This window comes from Cydia amplana, chromosome 7 (genome assembly GCF_948474715.1).
Source record: "Cydia amplana chromosome 7, ilCydAmpl1.1, whole genome shotgun sequence".
In the NCBI taxonomy this organism is placed as follows: Eukaryota; Metazoa; Arthropoda; class Insecta; order Lepidoptera; family Tortricidae; genus Cydia; species Cydia amplana.
This window is the reverse complement of record NC_086075.1, coordinates 12,712,604-12,736,495: the sequence shown is the minus strand read 5'-3', so window position 1 is coordinate 12,736,495 and position 23,892 is coordinate 12,712,604. Positions and strand designations below refer to the sequence as shown.

General features: G+C 38.2%; 2 protein-coding genes across 2 annotated transcripts in view; both read left to right on the top strand.

The window, feature by feature from the left end:
• Positions 1-4,779, top strand: part of LOC134649653 (myosin heavy chain 95F) — an 84,993-nt gene extending 80,214 nt beyond the window's left edge. The window contains exons 26-27 of the mRNA XM_063504492.1: positions 4,317-4,456; positions 4,632-4,779. Of these exons, the coding sequence (XP_063360562.1) occupies positions 4,317-4,456 (140 nt within the window). The 3' untranslated portion in view covers positions 4,632-4,779. The remainder of the gene's footprint in view (positions 1-4,316; positions 4,457-4,631) is intronic.
• An 8,584-nt stretch (positions 4,780-13,363) lies between these two features.
• LOC134649698 (cytochrome P450 4C1-like) lies at positions 13,364-23,074 on the top strand. Its single transcript, XM_063504526.1, has 7 exons — positions 13,364-13,468; positions 13,855-14,040; positions 14,784-14,980; positions 20,585-20,859; positions 21,177-21,328; positions 22,228-22,437; positions 22,866-23,074. Exons 1-7 carry the CDS (start codon positions 13,402-13,404, stop codon positions 23,072-23,074), a joined length of 1,296 nt encoding a protein of 431 aa, XP_063360596.1. The 5' UTR covers positions 13,364-13,401.
• Positions 23,075-23,892: the final 818 nt, after the last annotated feature.

Here is a 23,892-nt window from a genome sequence, read left to right as displayed (position 1 = left end):
ATTCTTGTGGTACACTTTACGGAAAAACTATCGCACTTATAGGTTTGAAATTTAACATAGTAATTTAAATTCATGTCTAGATGTGTTATCAAACTTAAAAATATCATTTTATCAACTTAATAAAATAAAATAAAGGAATAACACTTTGTATGACTACTAGCGCCATCTGTTAGAAAAATTATGAATTAAAATTCGTGTCAATGTACTACACTTCGTTTTTTTTAGCATTAGAAATAAGGTAAACAATCTTGATGTGTCTCTTAATTGAAAAACACACTTTCAAAATAACTTACGGTATATATGTAACAATTATGAATCTAATACGATCTTTCATAGTCTTCTGCTTTCATAAGTAATAGTTATTGATTTTTAAAAAGTGTTTTTCAATTAAAAGACATGTCAAAATCGCTTACCTTCTTTCAAGTTCTTTCTAATGCTAAAAAAACGAACTATATGTGTTAACAACGATGAATACAAAAAAACCGGCCAAGTGCGAGTCGGACTCGCGCACGGAGGGTTCCGCGCCATCAACAAAAAATAAAGCAAAAAATCGTGTTTGTAGTATGGGACCCCCCTTAAATATTTATTTTATTTTATTTTTAGTATTTGTTGTTATAGCGGCAACAGAGATACATCATTTGTGAAAATTTCAACTGTCTAGCTATCGCGGTTCATGAGATACAGCATGGTGACAGACGGACGGACGGACGGATGGACGGACGGACAGCGAAGTCTTAGTAATAGGGTCCCGTTTTTTACCCTTTGGGTACGGAACCCTAAAAAGGGTTAAAATTTTGGATTCAGACCCATTTCGCTTCGCTCGGTTTGATTCCCAATCTCTGAATACTGGAACAATAATCTTGCTGTATACAGGGTGGCCAACTTAGAGGTATACAACTTTTTTTTGCCGCCTGTTTATTTTGGCGGTAAATATGACAGTTATTGCATGAAAATTAGTTTGTGTAGATACGGCAAATTTATTATGGAGCGTTTTACGACGGAACAACGTGTTTTAATCATTAAAAACAATAGAAACATTAAAAATAACGTTTCCCGGTCGATTAATTTCGAGAAACGGTGACATTGACTGGCCCCCAAGATCGCCTGATTTAACAGCTCCTGACTTTTTTCTGTGGGGCTATCTAAAGGGACGTGTCTATGCTAATAGGCCAACGAATCTTCAGCAATTAAAACAAAATATTCGAAACACTGTCGCTGAGATAACGCCAGAAATGTGTGAAAAACTGATGAAAAACGCGATGAAAAGGGTTCGCATCTGCCATGCTGCTAGAGGTGGACATTTGTCTGACATTATTTTCCATGTGTAATTGCTGACCCTACATATTATATTTAACAAGGAATACTTAATATTTTTTATGTTTTATAGAATAAAATTTCAAAAATAAAGTGTATACCTCTTATTTGGCCACCCTGTATTTGTCGCAGTCGGATCTTATAATCCGCCGTATTACATTACGGCTAGCCGTTTTCAAAAACAGGGGCGTTTTGAAATGCGGCGGTTTAACTATTAGCCGGATTGAATGCGGCTGAATGAGAATCCGCCGGAATGTATTCGGCGCCATACGTTCTTCAACACGGCTAGCCGTAATGTAATACAGCGAGTCATTAGCCGCCGCTTTGACAGTTTTTAGTTCCCATTTTTAACACTCGTGGCGCTGCCTGACATAACAACAACAAACTATGAAAAACGCTGGGGTGTCCATCAAATCTGGAATTCGTCGAACTGTTTCTTTTCAAAAAACATTTCCTTCGCAACTTAACTAGATGGAGCCCGGCCTCGCGGGGCTCCCATTTCTGAGCGGTTTGCCCTTCGGGCATCTGAAGCTATCTAACGAACCTAACCTACCTACCATTGATTTAGTGAGACGTCCGTGAAAACATTACACTTTAGGGAAAAAAGCGTAGGTAGGTAAATAGGTTAGGTTCGTTAGGTAGCTTCAGATGCCCGAAGGGCAAACCGCCCAGAAATAGGAGCCCCGCATTTGCGGGGCTCCGTCTATTTAAGTTGTGAAGGAAATGTTTTGGAAAAGAAACATGTAGTGCGGTGGGACCATAGTAAAAATAAATTAAATTGCAAACATTGTCAAACTCCGGTTACGTAGGCGACCGAAAGAACTGGTCACTCTACAATCTAAATAGTAGATACGATGCGGCTACACGTAGGCCGCCTTATTGAAGAACGTATCGCAATGACAATCCGGCTAATCGTCGAACCGCCGCATTTCAAAACGCTCCTGTTTTTGAAAACGGCTAGCCGTAATGTAATACGGCGGATTATACGATCGGACTACAACATATTCACTGCGGAGGTCAATTTACTCGTATGTTCTGTTCTGTGACGCCGATGAACTGATCAGTCATGTTGTAATTCGAAACGTCTTGATGAGCACTTGGGAGAGCAGTACGATAGAGCTGATGCTGATCCCTGGCTGTACCTAGCGGAACTCAGGTTTGGTGCAACATAGACACACACTGGGTTGGACATCCGACTCGTCATGATGATAACTTGGTAGAGCAGTACCCAAGATAGCTGATGCTGAACCCTGGCAGTACCTAGTGGAGCTCGGGTTTAATACAACATATGCACACGCTGTTTTGGTCATCGGACTCGTCTTGATGAGCACTTAGGAGAGTAGTACCCAAGATAGAGCTGATGCTGAACCCTGGCTGTACCTATTGGAACTCAGGTTTGGTGCAACATAGGCAAACACTGTTTTAGTCATCCGACACGTCTTGATGGGCATTTGGGAGAGCAGTACCCAAGATAGAGCTGATGAGCTGATGCTAAACCCTGGCTGTACCTACTGGAACTCAGGTTTGGTGCAACATAGATACACGCTGTTTTGGACATCCGACTCGTCAGAATGAGCACTTGGGAGAGCAATACCCAAGATAGAGCTGATGCTGAACCCTGGCAGTACCTATTGGAAGTCAGGTTTGGTGCAACATAGGCAAACGCTGTTTTAGTCATCCGACTCGTTTTTTTTGAGCACTTGGGAGATACCCAAAATAGAGCTGTAGCTGAACCCTGGCAGTATTTAGTGGAACTCAGGTTTGCAATATAGGCACACGATGTTTTGGACATCCGACTCGTCTTGATGAGCACTTAAGAGAGTAGTACCCAAGGTAGCTGATGCTGAACTCTGGCAGTAGGTACCTAGTAGAGCTCGGGTTTTATACAATATAGGCTCACTCTGTTTTGGTCATCCGACTCGTCTTTTTGAGCACTTAGGAGATACTCACGATATAGCTGTAGCTGAACCCTGGCAGTATTTAATGGAACTCACGTTTGTTGCAACATAGGCACACGCTGTTTTGGTCATCTCACTCGTCTTGATGTGCACTTAAGAGAGCAAATTATACATAAGTTTATGTGCGGAGCAGCATGATTACCGCCAGTAGGTGTCCAGACGGGATAGTTTTACGCTCAATTGTGTGGTGTGGACGCATAAATAAATTCAAGGACATTGGCTCGCTGACCCAACATTGCCAGAAAAGAAAAGCCAGTTGGCTTTCTTACAAGAAGTACTGGGCGACCGTGTAGGATGTAATAAGGTATAATAATTGTATATTACCTGTGGATGATATTGGCAATTTGATTTTGTCGTCTGGACACGTTTTTAATGGACAAAGTAAAAGTTGTATCAGACAGGCGTACCGGACAGCGACCGAGGGCCAATTAGTAGGTATATTTCTTTCTTGCTCTCACTTATAGTTGCGTCCTTAATGGACTTATTACTTACCCACGCGATTGAACATGGAACAAGCCTCGGACTGGATCAAAGTCGCGGTCCGGTACGTTTAGGTAGCAAAACTCCGCGAGCCCTTACAAAGCTCTGCTTTTTGCTAGTTTTATTCACTACATCACCCTACCACCAGTACGGTTACCATCAGTTTGTCACTGACATAAACGCTGTCGAGAACGTAATTTACTTTCTATGCATCCCGTTTGCACTAATATGCGAGTGCGAGCGAGATGTATAGAAAGTAAATTACGTTCTCGACGGCGTTTATGTCAGTGACAAACTGATGGTAACCGTACTGTATTATTAATTCCATGGATTTATTTACGATTATTTTGTTACTTCATTAATACTACTTTGTTACTACATGTCACACGGAAGTTTAAATACAAACTCAAACATCATCCTGTGTGCAAGATTACGTCATTTTTACGTCATCCGCACTTTTTGTCCGACCCCTGGTGCTCATATATGAGCCAGAACGCTTATGGTGACGTCATATCCTGGGATTCGACAGGTTACACGCCCTAATTTTATTTGCTTTTGTGTCAGGCGTCGACGACATGCAGATGTGCGAGTTAAGCCTGGACGAGACGGGGCTCACGCGCAAGCGCGGCGCCGAGATCCTCGAGCACGAGTTCGAGCGCGAATGGGCGCGCCACGGTGGCGCCCCCTACCACAACAACAGATAGGTAACGACAACAACATTTATGTAACTACCATAACAACACATGTGTAACTTTCACAACAACACTAGGTAACAAACGACAACAGATAGGCAACACAACAACACTTATGTAACTATCACAACAACAGATAGGTAACACACAAAAACGTCGCGTTTATATGTTATGTTTTATGCTACAGGTAACCAACAATCGTGGCGGACATCAAGAAAACAGGACATAGACAGCGAAACGCAACGTATCATAATAATTTAATTAATAACTAATTCTATCTTAGTAGAATTAGTAGAATAAATTATAGACCTACACGAAACTTAGTGCTTATCGATGTGCCTTCACAGGTTCCTATAAATGGTAATGGCCGTACAATAGTATCATAAACATCAAAGTGCAATAATTAGGATTAGGAATTTTAGTAGAACACTGTAGCGTTAGAGCCGTGAAGTCTTGTAACAAAATATTGTTCGAGTTTACAGTATATATATTTTGAATTTAAATAAGTTCTAGTAAGGGTGGTATTCCACAGATGGAATATCACCCTTAGACGGTGCGGGCATGTATTTAACAAGATTGCCATTTTACGGTAAGAATTTAATGATTTTATGAGTTAAAGATATTAGACTAATACTTGGCAAAAGAGGCCCCACTTCTCAATAACGAAATTAATTCGTTATTGCATTTTATATTGAACAACGATCTATACCTATTATAGCAATTTCATGGTATTTCTACTAAAATTCCTTAACCTAGCAACTATGTATAATATAAATTTAGATGCGTTATCTAGCTAGCAATTCATTCAAGCAGGAGACTTCATAATTACGAGTATTAGTTTATGATAAAAAACAATGAATTATAGATTATTTGTATCCCTTTGAAATACAATGAATTAAATAGTCTTGGGTGTATACCAGTGTAATAACAGTGTATCTCCTAGTTCGAATGAAACGGTTGTAGAAATTAATGCAAAAGTCGTATACATTTCTAGTTGTTAAATAAATCAAGTACATACCATACCTACTTAATAATAGTAATATTATAATAGACAAAATTATAAAATTAATTTGAAAAAACTAATAAGGTGCTGGAAAGGAAATAAGCAGCTATTTTATATATGTGTGTTTAGCGAGTGATGAGATTTTTAAATGAAATATCTACTTACCTAAGTATACATTTTACAGCTAATACTTATACTCGTGTGTTTGATCATGATCAGAGTAGTAAACGCAATGTGTATTATTGAAATGAAACGTATGAAAGTATTTTAACAGTATTTATTTATACATTCCTATAATAAAATATTTCCAAATTATAACGTCCATGCATTCCTATTCGAAGACTTGTATAACTTTTTTTATAATTTTGATATCGTTTTATGAAGTACAATTGTACATAATAATCATACCGTGTGCCTTTTTAAGTGCTTAGCCAGAATACTGCTATGTATTTATGTAATGTGTATGCTTTACCAAATAAAAGTAACGTGAATTTGAACAAGTTTTTGTTTTCATAACCACTCCAAAATATATATCTGCAGGTTGTTTTTCTAAATACCGTTAACGTGCGGCGTTTGACTAAGGATATTTAAGAAAACTAAAAATTAAAGTTACTTTTCGTAATATGGAATATTGGAATATTACGCGAAACTCTGCGTAGGGGACGCCACTTCCACAATCCGTCACAATTTAGATCTACCGCAAACGAGAGAGTCGAAATTTTGTTGTCTACCCTCTCTATCACTCTTGTATATTCGAGCGATAAAGAGGCAGATAGCTGTGTCGATTTTCGCGTTTCCTAGTAGGCCCTTTTGAAAACAAACCGCCTTGATGTATCAATGTCATATTTTATTGTCTGTGTAAAAACTTTGTCAAACAAAAAACCGGCCAAGTGCGAGTCGAACTCGCGCACGGAGGGTTCCGCACCATCAACAAAGAATAGAGCAAACAAGCAAAAAAACGGTCACCTATCCAAGTACTGACCACGCCCGACGTTGCTTAACTTCGGTCAAAAATCACGTTTGTTGTATGGGAGCCCCACTTAAATCTTTATTTTATTCTGTTTTTAGTATTTGTTGTTATAGCGGCAACAGAAATACATCATCTGTGAAAATTTCAACTGTCTAGCTATCACGGTTCGTGAGATACAGCCTGGTGACAGACGGACGGACGGACAGCGGAGTCTTAGTAATAGGGTTCCGTTTTTACCCTTTGGGTACGGAACCCTAAAAACAGTTATAAGGCACAGTATGTATAACTTACTCTATGGTTTACGATGGGTGCTAGTGCTGCTCTCTGGCGCCAGAACATTGCAGTAATACCCCAGTAATGCCCCTATTACGATTTATATTTCATACAAAATAATAAAATGTAATAAAAAATTATACAAAAACAGAATACATACAATACAATACAATACATAGAATAGAATAAAATAAATATTTATTAACGTTCATATGCAACTAGGGAACAAATCATATATTTCTTTATGAAATATTTCTTAAACCGATTAATTATTCAAATAAAGAGATATCATATCTCTTACAATACTATCTCGACCTGCCATTTTGTCCGTACTTCCCCTACTCGTAACACATTACTCGCCTTTCTCCAGTCGGTAAATCAACGCTTTACAATGTTTCACCTCACCGATCTATACATATTACCTAATTAGCATCTACTAGGCCTACGTATTTAAACAAAGCGCGGTAAAACATAACTACAGTTCTGATTTAGTACCGAGTGCCGAGTTTAATATTATAGCGAAGTGGTTACACTAGAACAATGTTTTGGTCGCTAGTATTGGTAGCAGTGATGGTGGGTGTTGTATACTACAGATGGCAACGGCGAAGGCTCTATCAGATTCATAGCGAGCTACCCATTAGTGCAAAGCCCTACCCTATTCTTGGTCATACATATCTAATGAGCAATTCTGATGCTAGTAAGTTTGATCATACCTACCAGGGATGTTGCGAATATCCGCAACCGCGGAACTTCCGCATTATTTTCAACATCCGCATCTGCATCCGCATAAAATCGATGCGGATTTAATGCGGATGCGGATGTGGAACAGGTCGGTACATGAACGTCTTAGCATCGGCGTAAGTGCTAGACAGCTAGGTAATTTAGTCATTAGCCAAAAAAACCTATTGCAAATTAGCAGTCAAGCGTGAGTTGGACTTAATGTACGGAACCCTTGGAACGCGAGTCCGACTCGCACTTGACCGGTTTTTTGAAATAGAAATTACTAAAATGTAATATTTGACGTTTTTTATGTACCTATCTTGACATCCGCATCCGCGGATGTGAGCCTTTAAAAATCCGCATCCGCGGATGTCAAAAAATCGGCATCCGCAATATCCCTGATACCTACTATTATCGTCATATTAATTTAGTCTCATAGTATAGTAAACCCCGTGAAAGCAGATATGAGCGTGAACGGGCTCACACGAGACGACACCCAGGATCGCGCAAAATGGAGGAACGCAAGTAGGAAAGCGGACCCTGGCAAAGGCCGGGATAACGCTAGGTAGAAGAAGAAGAGTATAGTAAACCTGTAAATTAGGGATCAAAGTGGCACTTTTCTGTTCTAGGCTCTAGACTACCTCCTCAAAATACCTCTTTAGTAGCTGCAACTATCATCTGCAATGATGCTGTGGCCAGTGATGATGATGGACATAATCGATTACAATTTCTTTATAAGCCATCGCTTATAAAGAAATTGTAAAAATATTACAGGGTGGCCAACTTAGAGGTATACAACTTTTTTTTGCCGCCATTTTATTTTGGCGGTAAATATGACAGTTATTGCATGAAAATTAGTTTGTGTAGATACTGTAGATTAATTTCGAGAAACGGTGACATTGATCGCCTGATTTAACAGCTCCTGACTTTTTTCTGTGGGGCTATCTAAAGGGACGTGTCTATGCTAATAGGCCAACGAACCTTCAGCAATTAAAACAAAATATTCGAAGCACTGTCGCTGAGATAACGCCAGAAATGTGTGAAAAAGTGATGAAAAACGCGATGAAAAGGGTTCGCATCTGCCATGCTGCTAGAGGTGGACATTTGTCTGACATTATTTTCCATGTGTAATTCCTGACCCTACATATTATATTTAACAAGGAATACTTAATATTTTTTATGTTTTATAGAATAAAATTTAAAAATAAAGTGTATACCTCTTATTTGGCCACCCTGTACTTACCTAAGCTAAAAAAACTGTATGAATGTCATCACGTGCATACAGTTTTTTTAAGCTTAAATAATATTTTGAAACATTAATTTAATTTCCTCATAGGTATGTCAAAAGCAGAATGTGTCACATGGCAGCAAAATTATTTCCATCTTCGGCGTTAACACTTAAAAATCTCTTCTTAAGTAATTCAATGTACGCCTACGCCGTAAATATCTAATTTTACTCCCTTGTGACAATCTATTACCTATTATCACAGAACAAGTTAGAATGGCGATGCGAGCAGGGTACGTGTCGCCGCCGCCGGTTTTGAGCAAACGCTCGCATGCTACTCGCCCGCGCTGACCGAAAAACAAAGTAAACATGCCTTTTGCGCCACAATAACCTTCAGATTAAGAAGCCAGACATGAAATCTTCTAAAGGAGGCGTATCCATTCACCACGCACACAAGTTTTTACTACCGTTGCGCGAGTGTTAGTACCTAAATGTGGAGAGGAACGAGCGGCGACACCGCACATAGGGGTAAATTCACAATCTACGGGGCCAAAATTATTTTTGCGGTTTTTTGTATTTTTTAACGTTTTACGAAGTTGAAACAACTGTTACTTGATTTTTTTTTATTTATATGGTATTTTTTTTTCAAAATTCTACTGATATGTAAAATTTTGACATCTGCACAAAAGAGGAAAAAATTTAAAATATAGTAATATGTGTATAATAATTTATTACTGAAATAAAATCAGTTGCCATATTAAGCTACAGTCTCTGCTATGATGTTTTCTTCTTCGCTTCCAGAAGAACACTCGGGGTTCGGATCGGCAGGCAATAGCAATTCTATCGTCTCTGGCAGGAAAGTACTGTGCTTTCTTTTTTTTATTTTTCTCCTGCAGCTCAGTAAGGGGTCGGAACTCAAAAGTAAGCGATTCAAAATATCCGTGTTGCAGCTTTCTCTCGTAAACTTCCTTGCGAAATCAAGTCGATAAAATCGGAAATGCTTGTTACGCGCTCCTGCAGCTTCTTCAGTCAGCTGTCCAATGGGTAGTAACGCATTTTTTATAATAACAGAACCATGGACTAGTATCTTATGCATCGTGGGCGTCATGGGATGCCATCCGTATAATTTGACATATATAGTCCGTCAACCAAATCTTGTCAGTAGCAATGTAAAGCAAACTAAAGTAGGGCAACACTCAAAGAGCAGTATTGCGCTAAGAAAAGCAGCAATGTACATCGAACCAACAGATTTTTTTTTCCGCTGAGCGCGCCCTGCGTACGTCAATTCAAATTGTCACTCGCGGTTTATTGAAAAAAATTGAAACATGGACGGACAATTTAAAAGCGATGTTAAAACAATGTTAATCAAAATGATGAACAAATTTGAAGATATCAAAAACAACTGCTTATATTCTCTTTGTTCCCTATCTATGTCTTCTAAGTTTACTAAAATAAAATCATATCAAAATGCAGATAATTAGATAGTGCATATATTTGTTATTTACAATATAATATGCCACTTCTTAATGTAAATTAGTGTACTGTTCTGGATGAATATGACATACCTGTGTAATTTTTTTGATTGGTATATATTGTACAATATACATATTAAAAATAAAACAACTGATATTTGGGTGTTTATTTAATTTAAAGGTAAATAAGATAAGGGTCACTTTTCGACTTGGTTGCGTTGTACACGTACATAAACCGCCATAGGTAAGTATTGTCTGAAAAGATACTACCTACTACGAACGCCTTATATTGGGCAAGATTTAATCCTGCAACAAACATGTATGGATTAGGTAGATATTGCGAAAGAACGGCGATATAATCAAGGCTCTTAATACTGTTTAAAAGGTTTACCTTTGTAAATAGTCACAACTGATTGCTGAAAATATTAGACATGTGGGCCTATGGACGGTTTCCAGGACACAATTTATGGTCTTGTTGGATAGATTTAGGCATACGTTTTAATTTTATTTATGCCTTTTAACCCTAAAACAAAAAAACTGAACATAATCTTAAAAGTTCGAAAGAGTTCTTCCAGTATGTACTTGTCATAACCTCAATTTTTAGTAATGTTTACCATCAACGAGCATGATTGTACATTGTAGGCCCCTTAGCTTTGCTTATTCTTATTTAATGTATTGGTATTTAATGGTGACAGCAGAAATATCTCTTGAAACAGAAACGATTCAGAATGAAAACCAAATGAAAACAAATAAGGTGACGGCTGTCGTTCACGATCCACATTCCACAGATAAAACACAGATGACACGCGTTTTGGAATTATTTGAACACAGTGTTGCTAACCCGCGATTTTTCAAATTTGCCGCCTTTTACTACTGACAAGATTTGGTTGACGGACTTTAGTTCTGCTGTTTCCTTTGCGTAACTGTCATATTTTTCAGAGTCAATTTTGTGGCCACTTGATATCGTCTCTAAAATTACATTTAATCTATATATCAGCTCGTAACTGATTCCAGTTATATCTGATGCTACTTTTGGATCATCAAAAAACCTTCTGCTGGTGTTTCCATCATTAGTGTTGCCGAAATTTGCCTTTGGCATATCTACCAACAAGCCAGTTTCGTTATGAAATCTTGTCGGCCTGGTCGGTTTGCTGGACTTTCAGCAACGGGAATCGCGAAAGTGCCTTCTAGCCAAGAATGATTGTTTTTTTATGAATCTGTCTTCTTTATAATGAGCTTTACTCCATCTAGTCTTAAATTCTGACTTGAAATAAGCAAAATTGATTTTAAATAATTCTATTTGATCATTAGTGCAGCCTTCACTAGATAAAAGTTGATCTCTTAAGGAACAGTTTTTCTTCCAATGTAGGTAAATTTTTACTTTTGAAGAGATCAAATATGTGTTTTCTAGTCGCGATCTTCATTCCTGACGTATTTGGTACATCTAAAACAAATAAACATGTCGAATAAAATCAAAAAAAAAAAAGTTAATTTTTGAGTAAAATGACGAATTATTTTTAAAGTATAAAAATTATGATTTGGCGGAAGCATGCGGAAGGTTTTTTTTTAAATTCTAATAACCAAAACAATAGACTATAACATGCCATTAACAATTCTGCTCGATCTCACCCTATTGTATTACTTATTAACGAGTGAAGTTTTTTTTTTGCGAAAAATGACGCTCAAAAACAGTCTCTCTTTCAGAGCATTAACCTAGCCTTAAAAACAAATAAATAAAGCATATTTATATATTTGGTTATAAATTACTAACCTGCTGTTTCAGAATCCATGATTTTTTTCACTCTTGATCACTTAAAAACAATAAACCACACCTTCAAAGTTTTGCTTTTCTAAGAGCGCCGAGAACAAGTAACGTACACGAAGTGACACGATCAAATTCCGACTGACGTGAAACGAATTAGAAAGTGCATACGAGGGTGGGGGGGTTGTTATCTAGCCGCTAAAGGGTCCTCTACCGCAGGTAGCTGTTATCGCAGAGGTATTTATTGTTTTGATAAATCGACTTTTGGCCGCGTAGATCGTGAATTTACCCCTTAGTGCACCGGTTCCAAATGTTCCAATACTAACTGCGCGCGATAGCCATTCTAACCTCTCTAATATGTTCTGTGCCTTTTACTTGTGATACACATAAAACAGTAAACATTCAACTCATGTCGTTGTGAAACAGTTGCTTTCGCTAGTATTCTCTCGTTATTAATTAGGAATAATCGTTATTTACGATACAAGTGCGAAATTTGCACGTGTATCGTACAACGTTTTACAGTAGGTACATATGGCTCTTAAAATGGTCGACGAAGTTTAGGTAATGTGATGCTTATTATAGCACAGGGTGTCGTAATCTTGCACCAGATGTAATACTGTAAAATGTATTACTTATTTTCTACAGTTGTATCACACAAGATTTGAAATAAAAAATGCACAAATAGTAATTAGAAAATCTTTCAGGATAGAACTCAAGATCTTTCTGAATTTAATCCATCCACGTCCCCTTTGGTGTCCCTCCCTTTAGCCCTGGGGATTTAAAAGTGCATACATCAGCGCTGTTCTTATGATGCTTTTTATATGAGACCTTAAAGTTTGACGGACATCCCCTAGTCGCAGGTTATGCCAGTCACCACAGTTACGTACCTACACTAATCGTAGTGTACCTAATGTATTGTATATTTCAGGCAAAGAAGTTTGGTTCAAATCTCTTGGCAATTTGGCCATTCAGCATGGAGGCGTTACATCCGCTTGGATCTTAAACAAGCTGTATATACGTAAGTTTTCGATGTACCTACCTACCGTTTTAAAAGCTTTGAAGTGGAAATAAAAATACGTATTTGGCTCAACTCCACCGACAAGAGCCAGGCTCTTAAAATTGTGATGATGATGATTTGGCTCAAACACAACACTCAACTTTTAACGTGTATCATGATAAAATTGACAATAATTTGCACACAAGCTGTCATGAGGTTTATGAGGTTATAAGCCATCTAATGCATTAGGTAATATGCGAACATGTTAGGCAGTCAATCAATCAGATTTAGATACTTACATCATCATCATCATCAAAGTTAGTCACTTATTTGGCAAACAGTTGCGAAGTATCAAGGAATTTATATAGAAACTTATGTTTGTTGCTATCTCTTTGTATCGATTTTGAAAAGCAGGTAAGTAGGTACCTACATAGAAAATTTAAATAAACACCTACCTATTAATTACCTACCTACTACTGTCTGTTTAACAGTTGTTGCGGACCCGGACACTTCCGAGGTCGTATTGAAGAACTCGATGGAGAAAGGCTACGTGACTCGATTAATTCGCTCGGTGATCGGCAACGGCAATATATTTGCTGCAGGTAAATACAAACAACGCTTAGGCTAAGCGTATGCTGAACTGAGACGTAGGCGACAGTTCACAGTTCAGTTCAGTTCAGCGCAGAGCAGATTTTGTCAAGGGGCCTACAGAATACCAGTTCGCCGGACGATATATCAGCCTGTCAGTTGTTTGGAGCTGTCAAATTTTGCTTTTAACTGACAGGCCGATATCGTCCGGCGGACTGATAATCAGTGGATTCAGTGGGCCTCTTTAAGTATGAAACGTCCACCTTGCGCTACAGCGTGCCCCAGGTAATTCAGAGAGCGTTCAATAGCAACTCTTTGGGCTCTTCGGCTGACTGTACCTACATATATATTTTTTAACGATCATCTCATATTGAAAGTAAATAATATGTATCTCTTGCAGTGGACATATGGCGGCCGCGACGAAAAATTTTAGCACCTGTCTTTAGTATGAAGAATCTAAACCAATTTGTAAAAGTGTTTAATAAACAAAGCATGATCATGGCCGAAATGCTGGGGCCGATGGCTGGAGGCTCTGACTTCTCCGTGTGGAGATATTTTAATACGTACACATTCGATTCAGTTTGCGGTAAGTAAAAGTCTAGTTATGGGCAAACTGTCTACGTATCACTTTCAGTTTTCACCACTGTGGCAGAATTTAAAGAAAGCAAAGAATTTGGTTGCTGACGGAAAGTATTCAAAAAACATGCAGAAAGAGGATTTGTGATCAGTTAACTTAGACATTCTTACACAGATTGACTAAGTCCCACAGTAAGCTCAAGAAGGCTTGTGTTTGTGGGTACTCAGACAACGACATAATATATAATATACAAAAACATAGAAAACACCCAAGACTCGGGAACAAATATCTGTGCTCATAACACAAATAAATGCCCTTACCGGGATTCGAACCCCGGACCGCGGCTTCACAGGCAGTGTCCTACCCACTAGGCCAGACCAGTCGTTAGTAATTGGGGATCCCTACTTATTTAGGGGTGACCTCTTCTCAAAGAGTTCAAGTTATTTAAACTTGAACGCTAACAAGCCACGAAGAGAGGCCTATAGCTATGCTCAGCAGTGGGCGACTGAAGGGTAAAATGATGATGATGATGAAACTTAAACGATGAAAGTACCTACACTATGTGTGTACATTTATGATGATGACGTTACATGCAAATTTAATATTATTAGGTACATGTAATAATGTTTAGGTATATTAGGTATATAAAATACCTACTATTGTTTGATTAACCTCAACTGCCATAGTTTTGGTCATAAATCAATACCTATTTTGGTAAATCGTAATTACTAATAATTTGCCTATGTTTTTAGAGACCACCTTAGGCATTGATTTAAACAGCCAAAAGAACCCAGAGCACAGTTTTCTCGCGGCCTTCGACTGGCTGTCGCAAGACGTGGCAAAGCGAATGACGTCCCCGTGGCTGCACCCGGACTTGGTCTATCAGCGGCTGCCGAAGTACAAGAAGTTTGTCTACCACAGACAGAACATACATAACTTTATTGACGAGGTACCTATATTTAGTCGAACGAGCGAGCGAAAGTAGCTTAGATCCAACTTGGAACGCATCCCGGCATTTCGAAGGTTTTTGATTTTCAGTTCCTATAGTCTGTTCCGCGGTACCTAACTTTATTTATGATCTAAAATAAATTCTAATAAGGTAAAAACCCGTAGTTGAGGGGCATATATTTTTCAAGTAACAACATAAGTACATAAGCAGGTTCGATCAAGGAGTTATGGGGAGGTCCAAAAGCGATTTGCTGATATACCTAAGTACTTAAGAATCAAAAATCCCTTTACCTAAATCCGTGGTCAAAATTGTAAAAATCGGCAGCCATCTTATTTTTATTTTTTGCGCGGTAAATTTAATTTTCACAGCACCAGCTCGTAACAGCTAAAGTTCCTACTTTATTCCGCAAAAACGGATGCGAACATTTCATTTTATCCACAAAAGTGGTAAAGTGATCGGATGCAAATTTACACTATTTACCTACAGTCGTTTTCTCATGTTGGCTGGTAGGATTGACTTTTAAGATAAATATATTATATAGGTACTCGTAACATTCACTCCGATTTGATATGTAATGTTTTACAGTTAACATATTCCTTGCCTAGGTGTGGTGAACACGCTTGTTTTCCGCTTAAGGCGGGGTTCCACCGGTGTGAAACGCCTTGAAACCCTCGCAACTAAACAACAACTTTGCCCCCATTCTTCTTTTTCTTCTTCGCGTTGTCCCGGCATTTTGCCACGGCTCACGGGAGCCTGTGGGGTCCGCTTGGCAACTACTCCCAGGAATTGGCGTAGGCACTAGTTTTTACGAAAGCGACTGCCATCTGACCTTCCAACCCAGAGGGTAAACTATTAGGCCTTGTTGGGATTAGTCCGGTTTCCTCACGATGTTTTCCTTCACCGAAAAGCGACTTGTGAATATCAAATGATATTTCGTACATAAGTTCCGAAAAACTCATTGGTACGAGCCGGGGTTCGAACCCGCGACCTCCGGATTGAAAGTCGTACGCTCTTACCGCTAGGTCACCAGCGCAACTTTGCCCCCATTGTAGAAAAAAATAAAATTTTCTTAGATTTTGTAGGTAGGTTTGTAGAGGTACATGCAATTGTATAAAGTTTAAGGGTTAATTAGTGAGTATAAAACCTTGAACCCAAGATTAAGTATAATTTCCAAACACGCACAAAATATACCTACACAACTTTTAGAACTATTTAAGAAAAACAAAAAGGTCTTTAAGGTCAAAGCCAAATTCTTCTACGGGAAACTCCGTGTGTGTGTTATTCTGTATACCTAAGGTACTCTGTACAAGCCATATACGATATACATAGAGTTTTGGGAAGGCTAGGTTATGAAGATGTAAAAGTTACGGCATTTCTTATACATACATATTACATACATTTAACTTCTTTGGTGTTTATGTCCAGATAATACAAATGAAACGCAAGGAGCTTGAAGCGATTGAGCAAGGAGGAAAGAAAAGTAAGTAGGTATTTATTTATTGGCTAATACAGGTACACGTAGAAGTCAACAATGTAGCAACTGAATAACAAATAACCAACATTAATTTTTTTTTTCAGTGTAAACTGTATTTTAAAAGTAGTTAAGTAGTTTGGTAATTTCGCAGCACTTTATTGCTCGGAAACAAGAAAATCGTATTTTAAATTTTAATAAGTAGGTACCTAGCTATCTATATATATAAATGCACGTGTCCTGACTGATTGACTGACTCACTGACTGACTGACTGACTCATCAACGCAGAGCCGAAACTACAAACGCTAGAAAGTTGAAATTTGGACACTAGGTTGCATTTATAAAATGTATAAGAGCTAAGAAGCGATTTTGAGAAATTCATCCCCTAAGGGGGTTAAAAAGGGGATGAAAGTTTGTATGGGGTTCACGTTTTATTTTGAGCTAGGAAATTGAAACTTCGTAAAACGATATATTATTAAAATACACGAAAACTAATTTCAGCGTTTTTGAAAATTCATCCCCTGGTGGTGTCGAAAAAGGGGTTGAAAGTTTGTATGGATATCAAACATTTTTTTGAGCGCGGGACTTTAATCTTTGTACAAAGCCATATTATTAGAAAAAAAGAAAAGTAATTTTAGCGTTTTTAAAAATTCATCCCCTAACAGGGTTAAAAAGGGGTTGAAAGATGGAATCCATTACAAATTCTTTGAAACTTCTTATAAAGGCATAACATAAGATAGCAAAATAACATTATTTGAACGTTATTAAAATTTCAACCCCTAAGAGGGTTAAAAAGGGGATGAAAGTTTGTCTTGGGGTGCACATTTTATTTTAAGCTAGGACCTTGAAACTTTGTGAAAAGGTATTAAATTATAAAACAAGAAAACTAATTTCAGCATTTTTAAAAATTCGCCCCCTAAAGTAGTGAAAAAGGGGTTGAAAGTTTGTGTGGAGATCAAATATTTTTGAGAGTGCGGGACTTGAATCTTTGTATAAAGCCATATTATTAGAACTCAAGAAAAATAATTTCAGCGTTTTTAAAAATTCATCCCACAAGGTGGTGAAAAAGGGGTTGAAAGTTTGTATGGAGATCAAATATTTTTGAGAGTGCAGGACTTGAATCTTTGTATAAAGCCATATTATTAGAAAGCAAGAAAAGTAATTTCAGCGTTTTTTAAAATTCGTCCCTTAAAAGGGTTAAAAAGGGGTTGAAAGATTGTAAAGGGTTTAAATTTTATTTTAAGCTACGAATTTGTAACTTCGCAAAAAGTTATTTCATTAAAAGAGAAGAAAACTAATTTCAGCGTTTTTCAAAATTCATCCTTTACGGTGGTGAAAAAAGGGTTGAAAATTTGTATGGAGGTCAAACATTTTTTTAAGTGCGGGACTTGAATCTTTGTATAATGACATATTTTTAGAATACGAGAAAGGTGTTTTCAGCGTTTTTAAAAACGAATACCCTAAAAGGGTCCAAAAGGGGATGAAAGTTTGTATAGGGTTCAAATTTGATTTAAAGCTAGGAACTTAAAACTTCGTGAAAAGTTATTTCATTAAAAGAGAAGAAAAGTACTTTTAAGCGTTTTTTAAAATTCATCTCCTGAGGTGGTGAAAAGGGGGTTGAAAGTTTGTATGGAAATCAAATATTTTTGAGAGTCCGGGACTTGAGTCCTTGTACAAAGCCATATTATTAGAACACAAGAAAAGTAATTTCAGCGTTTATAAAGATTCATCCCTTAAAACGGTTAAAAAACGGTTGGAGGTATGTATAGGGTTCAAATTTTATTTAAAACTAGGAACTTGAAACTTCGTAAAAAGGTATTTTATAAAAAGAAAAGAAAACTAATTTCAGAATTTTTGATAATTAATCCCCCAAATTGGTGAACAAGGGGTTGAAAATTTGTTTGGAGGTCAAACATTTATTTGAGTGCGGGACTTGAATCGTTGTATAAAGGCATATTATTAGAAAAAAAGAAAAGTAATTTTAGCGTTTTTAAAAATTCATCCCCTAACAGGGTTAAAAAGGGGTTGAAAGATGGAATCCATTACAAATTCTTTGAAACTTCTTATAAAGGCATAACATAAGATAGCAAAATAACATTATTTGAACGTTATTAAAATTTCAACCCCTAAGAGGGTTAAAAAGGGGATGAAAGTTTGTCTTGGGGTGCACATTTTATTTTAAGCTAGGACCTTGAAACTTTGTGAAAAGGTATTAAATTATAAAACAAGAAAACTAATTTCAGCATTTTTAAAAATTCGCCCCCTAAAGTAGTGAAAAAGGGGTTGAAAGTTTGTGTGGAGATCAAATATTTTTGAGAGTGCGGGACTTGAATCTTTGTATAAAGCCATATTATTAGAACTCAAGAAAAATAATTTCAGCGTTTTTAAAAATTCATCCCACAAGGTGGTGAAAAAGGGGTTGAAAGTTTGTATGGAGATCAAATATTTTTGAGAGTGCAGGACTTGAATCTTTGTATAAAGCCATATTATTAGAAAGCAAGAAAAGTAATTTCAGCGTTTTTTAAAATTCGTCCCTTAAAAGGGTTAAAAAGGGGTTGAAAGATTGTAAAGGGTTTAAATTTTATTTTAAGCTACGAATTTGTAACTTCGCAAAAAGTTATTTCATTAAAAGAGAAGAAAACTAATTTCAGCGTTTTTCAAAATTCATCCTTTACGGTGGTGAAAAAAGGGTTGAAAATTTGTATGGAGGTCAAACATTTTTTTAAGTGCGGGACTTGAATCTTTGTATAATGACATATTTTTAGAATACGAGAAAGGTGTTTTCAGCGTTTTTAAAAACGAATACCCTAAAAGGGTCCAAAAGGGGATGAAAGTTTGTATAGGGTTCAAATTTGATTTAAAGCTAGGAACTTAAAACTTCGTGAAAAGTTATTTCATTAAAAGAGAAGAAAAGTACTTTTAAGCGTTTTTTAAAATTCATCTCCTGAGGTGGTGAAAAGGGGGTTGAAAGTTTGTATGGAAATCAAATATTTTTGAGAGTCCGGGACTTGAGTCCTTGTACAAAGCCATATTATTAGAACACAAGAAAAGTAATTTCAGCGTTTATAAAGATTCATCCCTTAAAACGGTTAAAAAACGGTTGGAGGTATGTATAGGGTTCAAATTTTATTTAAAACTAGGAACTTGAAACTTCGTAAAAAGGTATTTTATAAAAAGAAAAGAAAACTAATTTCAGAATTTTTGATAATTAATCCCCCAAATTGGTGAACAAGGGGTTGAAAATTTGTTTGGAGGTCAAACATTTATTTGAGTGCGGGACTTGAATCGTTGTATAAAGGCATATTATTAGAATACAAGAAAAGTGATTTTAGCGTTTTTAAAAAATCATCCCCTAAAAGGTTTAAAAAAGGGGTTGTAAAACCTTAAAATTTGAACCCTCTACCAACCGGTAGAGGGTTAAAATTTTATTTAAAGCTAGGAATTTCTAGCTTCGTAAATAGGTAGTTACGTAGTAGGTTTTATTAAATAGTGGACTTGAAAATCTCCTGGGGGTTGAGAGGGATTATATCGAGAACAATTTTATTCAGTTTGGGGCTTGAAACTTCGTAGCCAGGTTGTGAAAGACAAATCTAATAATTAAGTTGTATAATACTTAACAAATGATTAACCGTCCCTACTGCTATCTTTTGCTGCATAATATTCTAAGCTAATGTACAAATCAACGCGTACGAAGTCGCGGGCAACAGCTAGTATCTAATAAACGATTTCAACATACGAGTAAGTTGGCTATTCCGATTGTGTTAACCAAAGAGTAAAGTAAGTATGTCTTATGTGTTAATAGACACAAAATATGAAAAGTTAGAACCTGCTTGGCGCTAAATAGTTGTAAATGGTTCTGGCACAGCCCAACCACCGGCGGTTTTCTCTGTGGTCCGTTAAGAAAAAAATATACGAGTAAAAAGACGGTCAAAGATCGAGTTAATGATTAAATCGCTATACCACTAATGCAGCGGTCGGCAACCTTTTAGCAGCCAAGGGCCACATAGTAGTTGACGCGGGCCGTACTTTGTTAATATTTATGACTTTATCAGACATTGTCGTTTGTCAATATTACATACAAAAATAGCCAGGGAGGCTCGCGGGCCGCAAGTGACAGATTCATGGGCCGCAGGTTGCCGACCGCTGCACTAATGCAATGAGATTAACGAGGTGCAAATACGATCTACATTATTGTCTACGTGTTTTTACAGCAATCAGCGCAAGAACTTTCTTAGACATGATGATAGAGTCATCCGGTCGGTTCGAGCAGAAGTACTCCGACCTGGAGTTGCGCGAGGAGTTGATGGTGATCGTGTTGGCCGGCACCGACACCTCCGCCGTGGGCGCCTCCTTCGCCGCCGCCATGCTGGCTCGCCATCCCCGCGTCCAGGAGAAACTACACCACGAGTAAGGACGTAAAATAAAAGCTCAGCCATAGACTTTTTTGACTTCAGACAAAGGACCTGATAGACATTATAGTCAAAGTCAGCTGAGAGCGTACCCACTTGACTGATATCTTACTTCGTAAAGGCTGACCTTACGGGTACCTGGTACTACGAAGTACCAGGTAAACATGTGGCCGGGCGCGTACTTAGCCACGCGCCCGGCCACATGTTTGCGGTGCGGCGCCGTCGCTGTCATAAAAGTAGCGATTACGATTTCCGTTTCAAAATTTACAGGGCACTTTTCAATGAGTATCATGATTCCACAATTTCATCCAACAGGTTAGATATGATATTCGGTGACTCGAACCGTGATTTGACCGTGGAAGATTTGCCGAAGCTCAAATACATGGAGGCGGTCGTCAAAGAGAGTTTACGGTTGTACCCTCCAGTGCCCACCACGGCGAGAGAAGTGACCGATGATGTGACATTACGTAAGAACCTTTTAAAGAATTGTTCAGTCATTTTTATGATTTTTTTCTGCTCAATATGTTATGGACGAGGGTAAACTAGAAAACAATCGAAGATGCAGAGTCTAGATTAAATACGAAAATAGACCAATAGGTTATTTTTAAACGTCACAAGGCTATAAGCATTATTGGCGATAGTAGTCCCTAAGTGGATCGTATATGTACCTGTTTCAAGCTGGGCTCATTTAGACGGTGCGAGAACTCGCATGCGAGTTTCATTACATTGCGTCATTTGATCGGTCGTCTCAATTGACGTAATCTCAACGGTCCGCAATGTATCTAAAATCGTATACGAGTTCGCGCGCCGTCTAAATCAGCCCTAGGTATTAATAGTAGTAGGGCCATGTAAAGTCTAAGAAATAATTGTTCCTCGAATTTTACCGGTGAAGTAAATGGCGCTGCACAGTCATCTGCAATAATATGTTACTCTTCGAAGGCCTCATAAATATGTGACACGCTCTTATGGCTCTAAAATAAGATCGTGTCAGATATATTTGCGGCCTTCGTTGTGTTAGGTATTATTGTAGACGGTGACTGTACAAACCTGTGATCCGGCAACTAGATTATCCGGCAACTCTTTTGGCAAAAATTAACGTTTGACAATTTAATTAGATACTCCATACATATATCGCCATTTAGATCGGACGTGGCTCCAAAAACGTGGATTTGTGGTGTACAAAGACTAGTTCAGGGCTATAACCGCGAAAATCGAAGTTCGCAAATTGCGGGCATTTTTCTCTGTCACTCTAATTACGCCTTCATTAGAGTAAAAGAGAAAGATCCCCGCAATTTGCGAATTTTGGTTTTCGCGGTAGCCACTCAGGTTCCCGCAACGAATTAAAGTATTGCAACAGAGAATTAAGGGACTAACTGCCTTTTTAACGAATTCGCAGCTTCTGGTACAACCTTGGTGGACGGTGTGACTGTGATACTGAACATCTGGGCGACGCACCGCAACCCCACCTTCTGGGGAGCTGACGCGGAGCAGTTCCGCCCGGAGCGCTTCCTGGAGGCGCCGCTCAAGCACCCTTCGCAGTTCCAACCCTTCTCGCTTTCCATGAGGAACTGCCTTGGTTAGTTTTTTACTGCATATGCGTGCATTCATCATATCGGCTGGCTGTATTGTCTATGGTGGTTAACATGGCCTGGAAGAGTTATGGTCAACACTACTGGTCTGCTCTCGTCCAACGGTTCCCTGCGTTATTTTCTTGATCATCATCAGTTCTCCTTATTGGGCCTTCTTTGATGGGGCTTGCTTACATGAGCACATGTTCAACACATGAGAAGATTTCTACTCCACTGGCCAGCATAACACATCACAAACGTTATTATTTAAATAAATCTATGATTTTACTAATATTCAATTTGCTCAAGCTCTGGATCAAATTGAGTAAATTGATTGTATGTACAAGCAGTATTCAAATTTATTGTGTGTACCTACTCACAGTAGTTTTAAATTCGATTGTTGTATATTATATTTATTTGAGTGCTTTGTTTCTAGGATACAACTACGCTATGATGTCGATGAAGACAATGTTGGCCAACATGCTGCGCCGCTACAGGATACTGCCGCCTTCCGACATGGACGAGCACAAGCTCCAGGAACCCTTGAGGGTCTCATTCGACATCATGATGAGGGACATGGACAACTACGAAATAAGGCTAGAGGATAGAACAATAAACCAGATCAGCAAAGGAAGGCGAAATTGAAATTGATCCAATGAGAAGAAAAATTTGGGGTACCTTCTGCCAAAGAAGTATTTCTGCTCAAAATCGAAAACGATTACAAATGTGAGCTTGTAGTCTTGTTCCGGTAGAATTTCTTTGGTCTGCCTAAATGTGCCTATTACCTACATGTTTAATCCAACAATCAATCCTTGTAAGATGGAAGTCGAACTTCACACTACGACTTTGGCACAGTATAAGAACAGTAGTGAATCTTCATAGAAATGTGCCGCTGCCGGCTTGAATGTGTGCGTGCGCGCCGGGTGCCGTGTACGCACGCGCTGCCACGCACACATTAGCATAATATACGGGGGAATACGGTGGCGGCAGTGTGGGCCGTACCGCTACTGTGACCGCGCGCATTCGAGACAATTCGAGTACGCTGCACGCCCGCTCGCATTTGCCTGCTCTTATTTATACCTCATTTAGGAATTGATAGAACATTTCATTATCCATACTATAATATTATAAATGCGAAAGTGTGTCTGTCTGTTACCTCTTCACGCTTAAACCGCTGAACCGATTTTAATGAAATTTGGTATAGAGATGTTTGAGTCCCGGGGAAGGATATAGAATATTATTTATCACCCCGTAAGGGGGTAGAAGAGAAGAGAAGCTTCGTAATATTCCAGAATATTCTAGAACATTTGAAAGTATTCTGGAATGTTCCACAATGATCTAGAATGTTCTTAAATATTCGATAATATTCCAGAATGTTCAGAAATGCTGTGGAATACTCTCGAATGGTCTGGACTGTTCTAGAAATGTCTAGTCACCGAGACCCGAGACGGCTTCGAATGTTC

Bases quoted from the DNA above. Each gene is read 5' to 3' on its own strand.
- LOC134649698 (XM_063504526.1), top strand. From the start codon at position 13,402: ATGGAGAAAGGCTACGTGACTCGATTAATTCGCTCGGTGATCGGCAAC. The intron at 13,469-13,854 runs GTAAATACAAAC...TATCTCTTGCAG, and splicing joins CGGCAATATATTTGCTGCAG to TGGACATATGGCGGCCGCGA. The intron at 21,329-22,227 runs GTAAGAACCTTT...CAGAGAATTAAG, and splicing joins GACCGATGATGTGACATTAC to GGACTAACTGCCTTTTTAAC.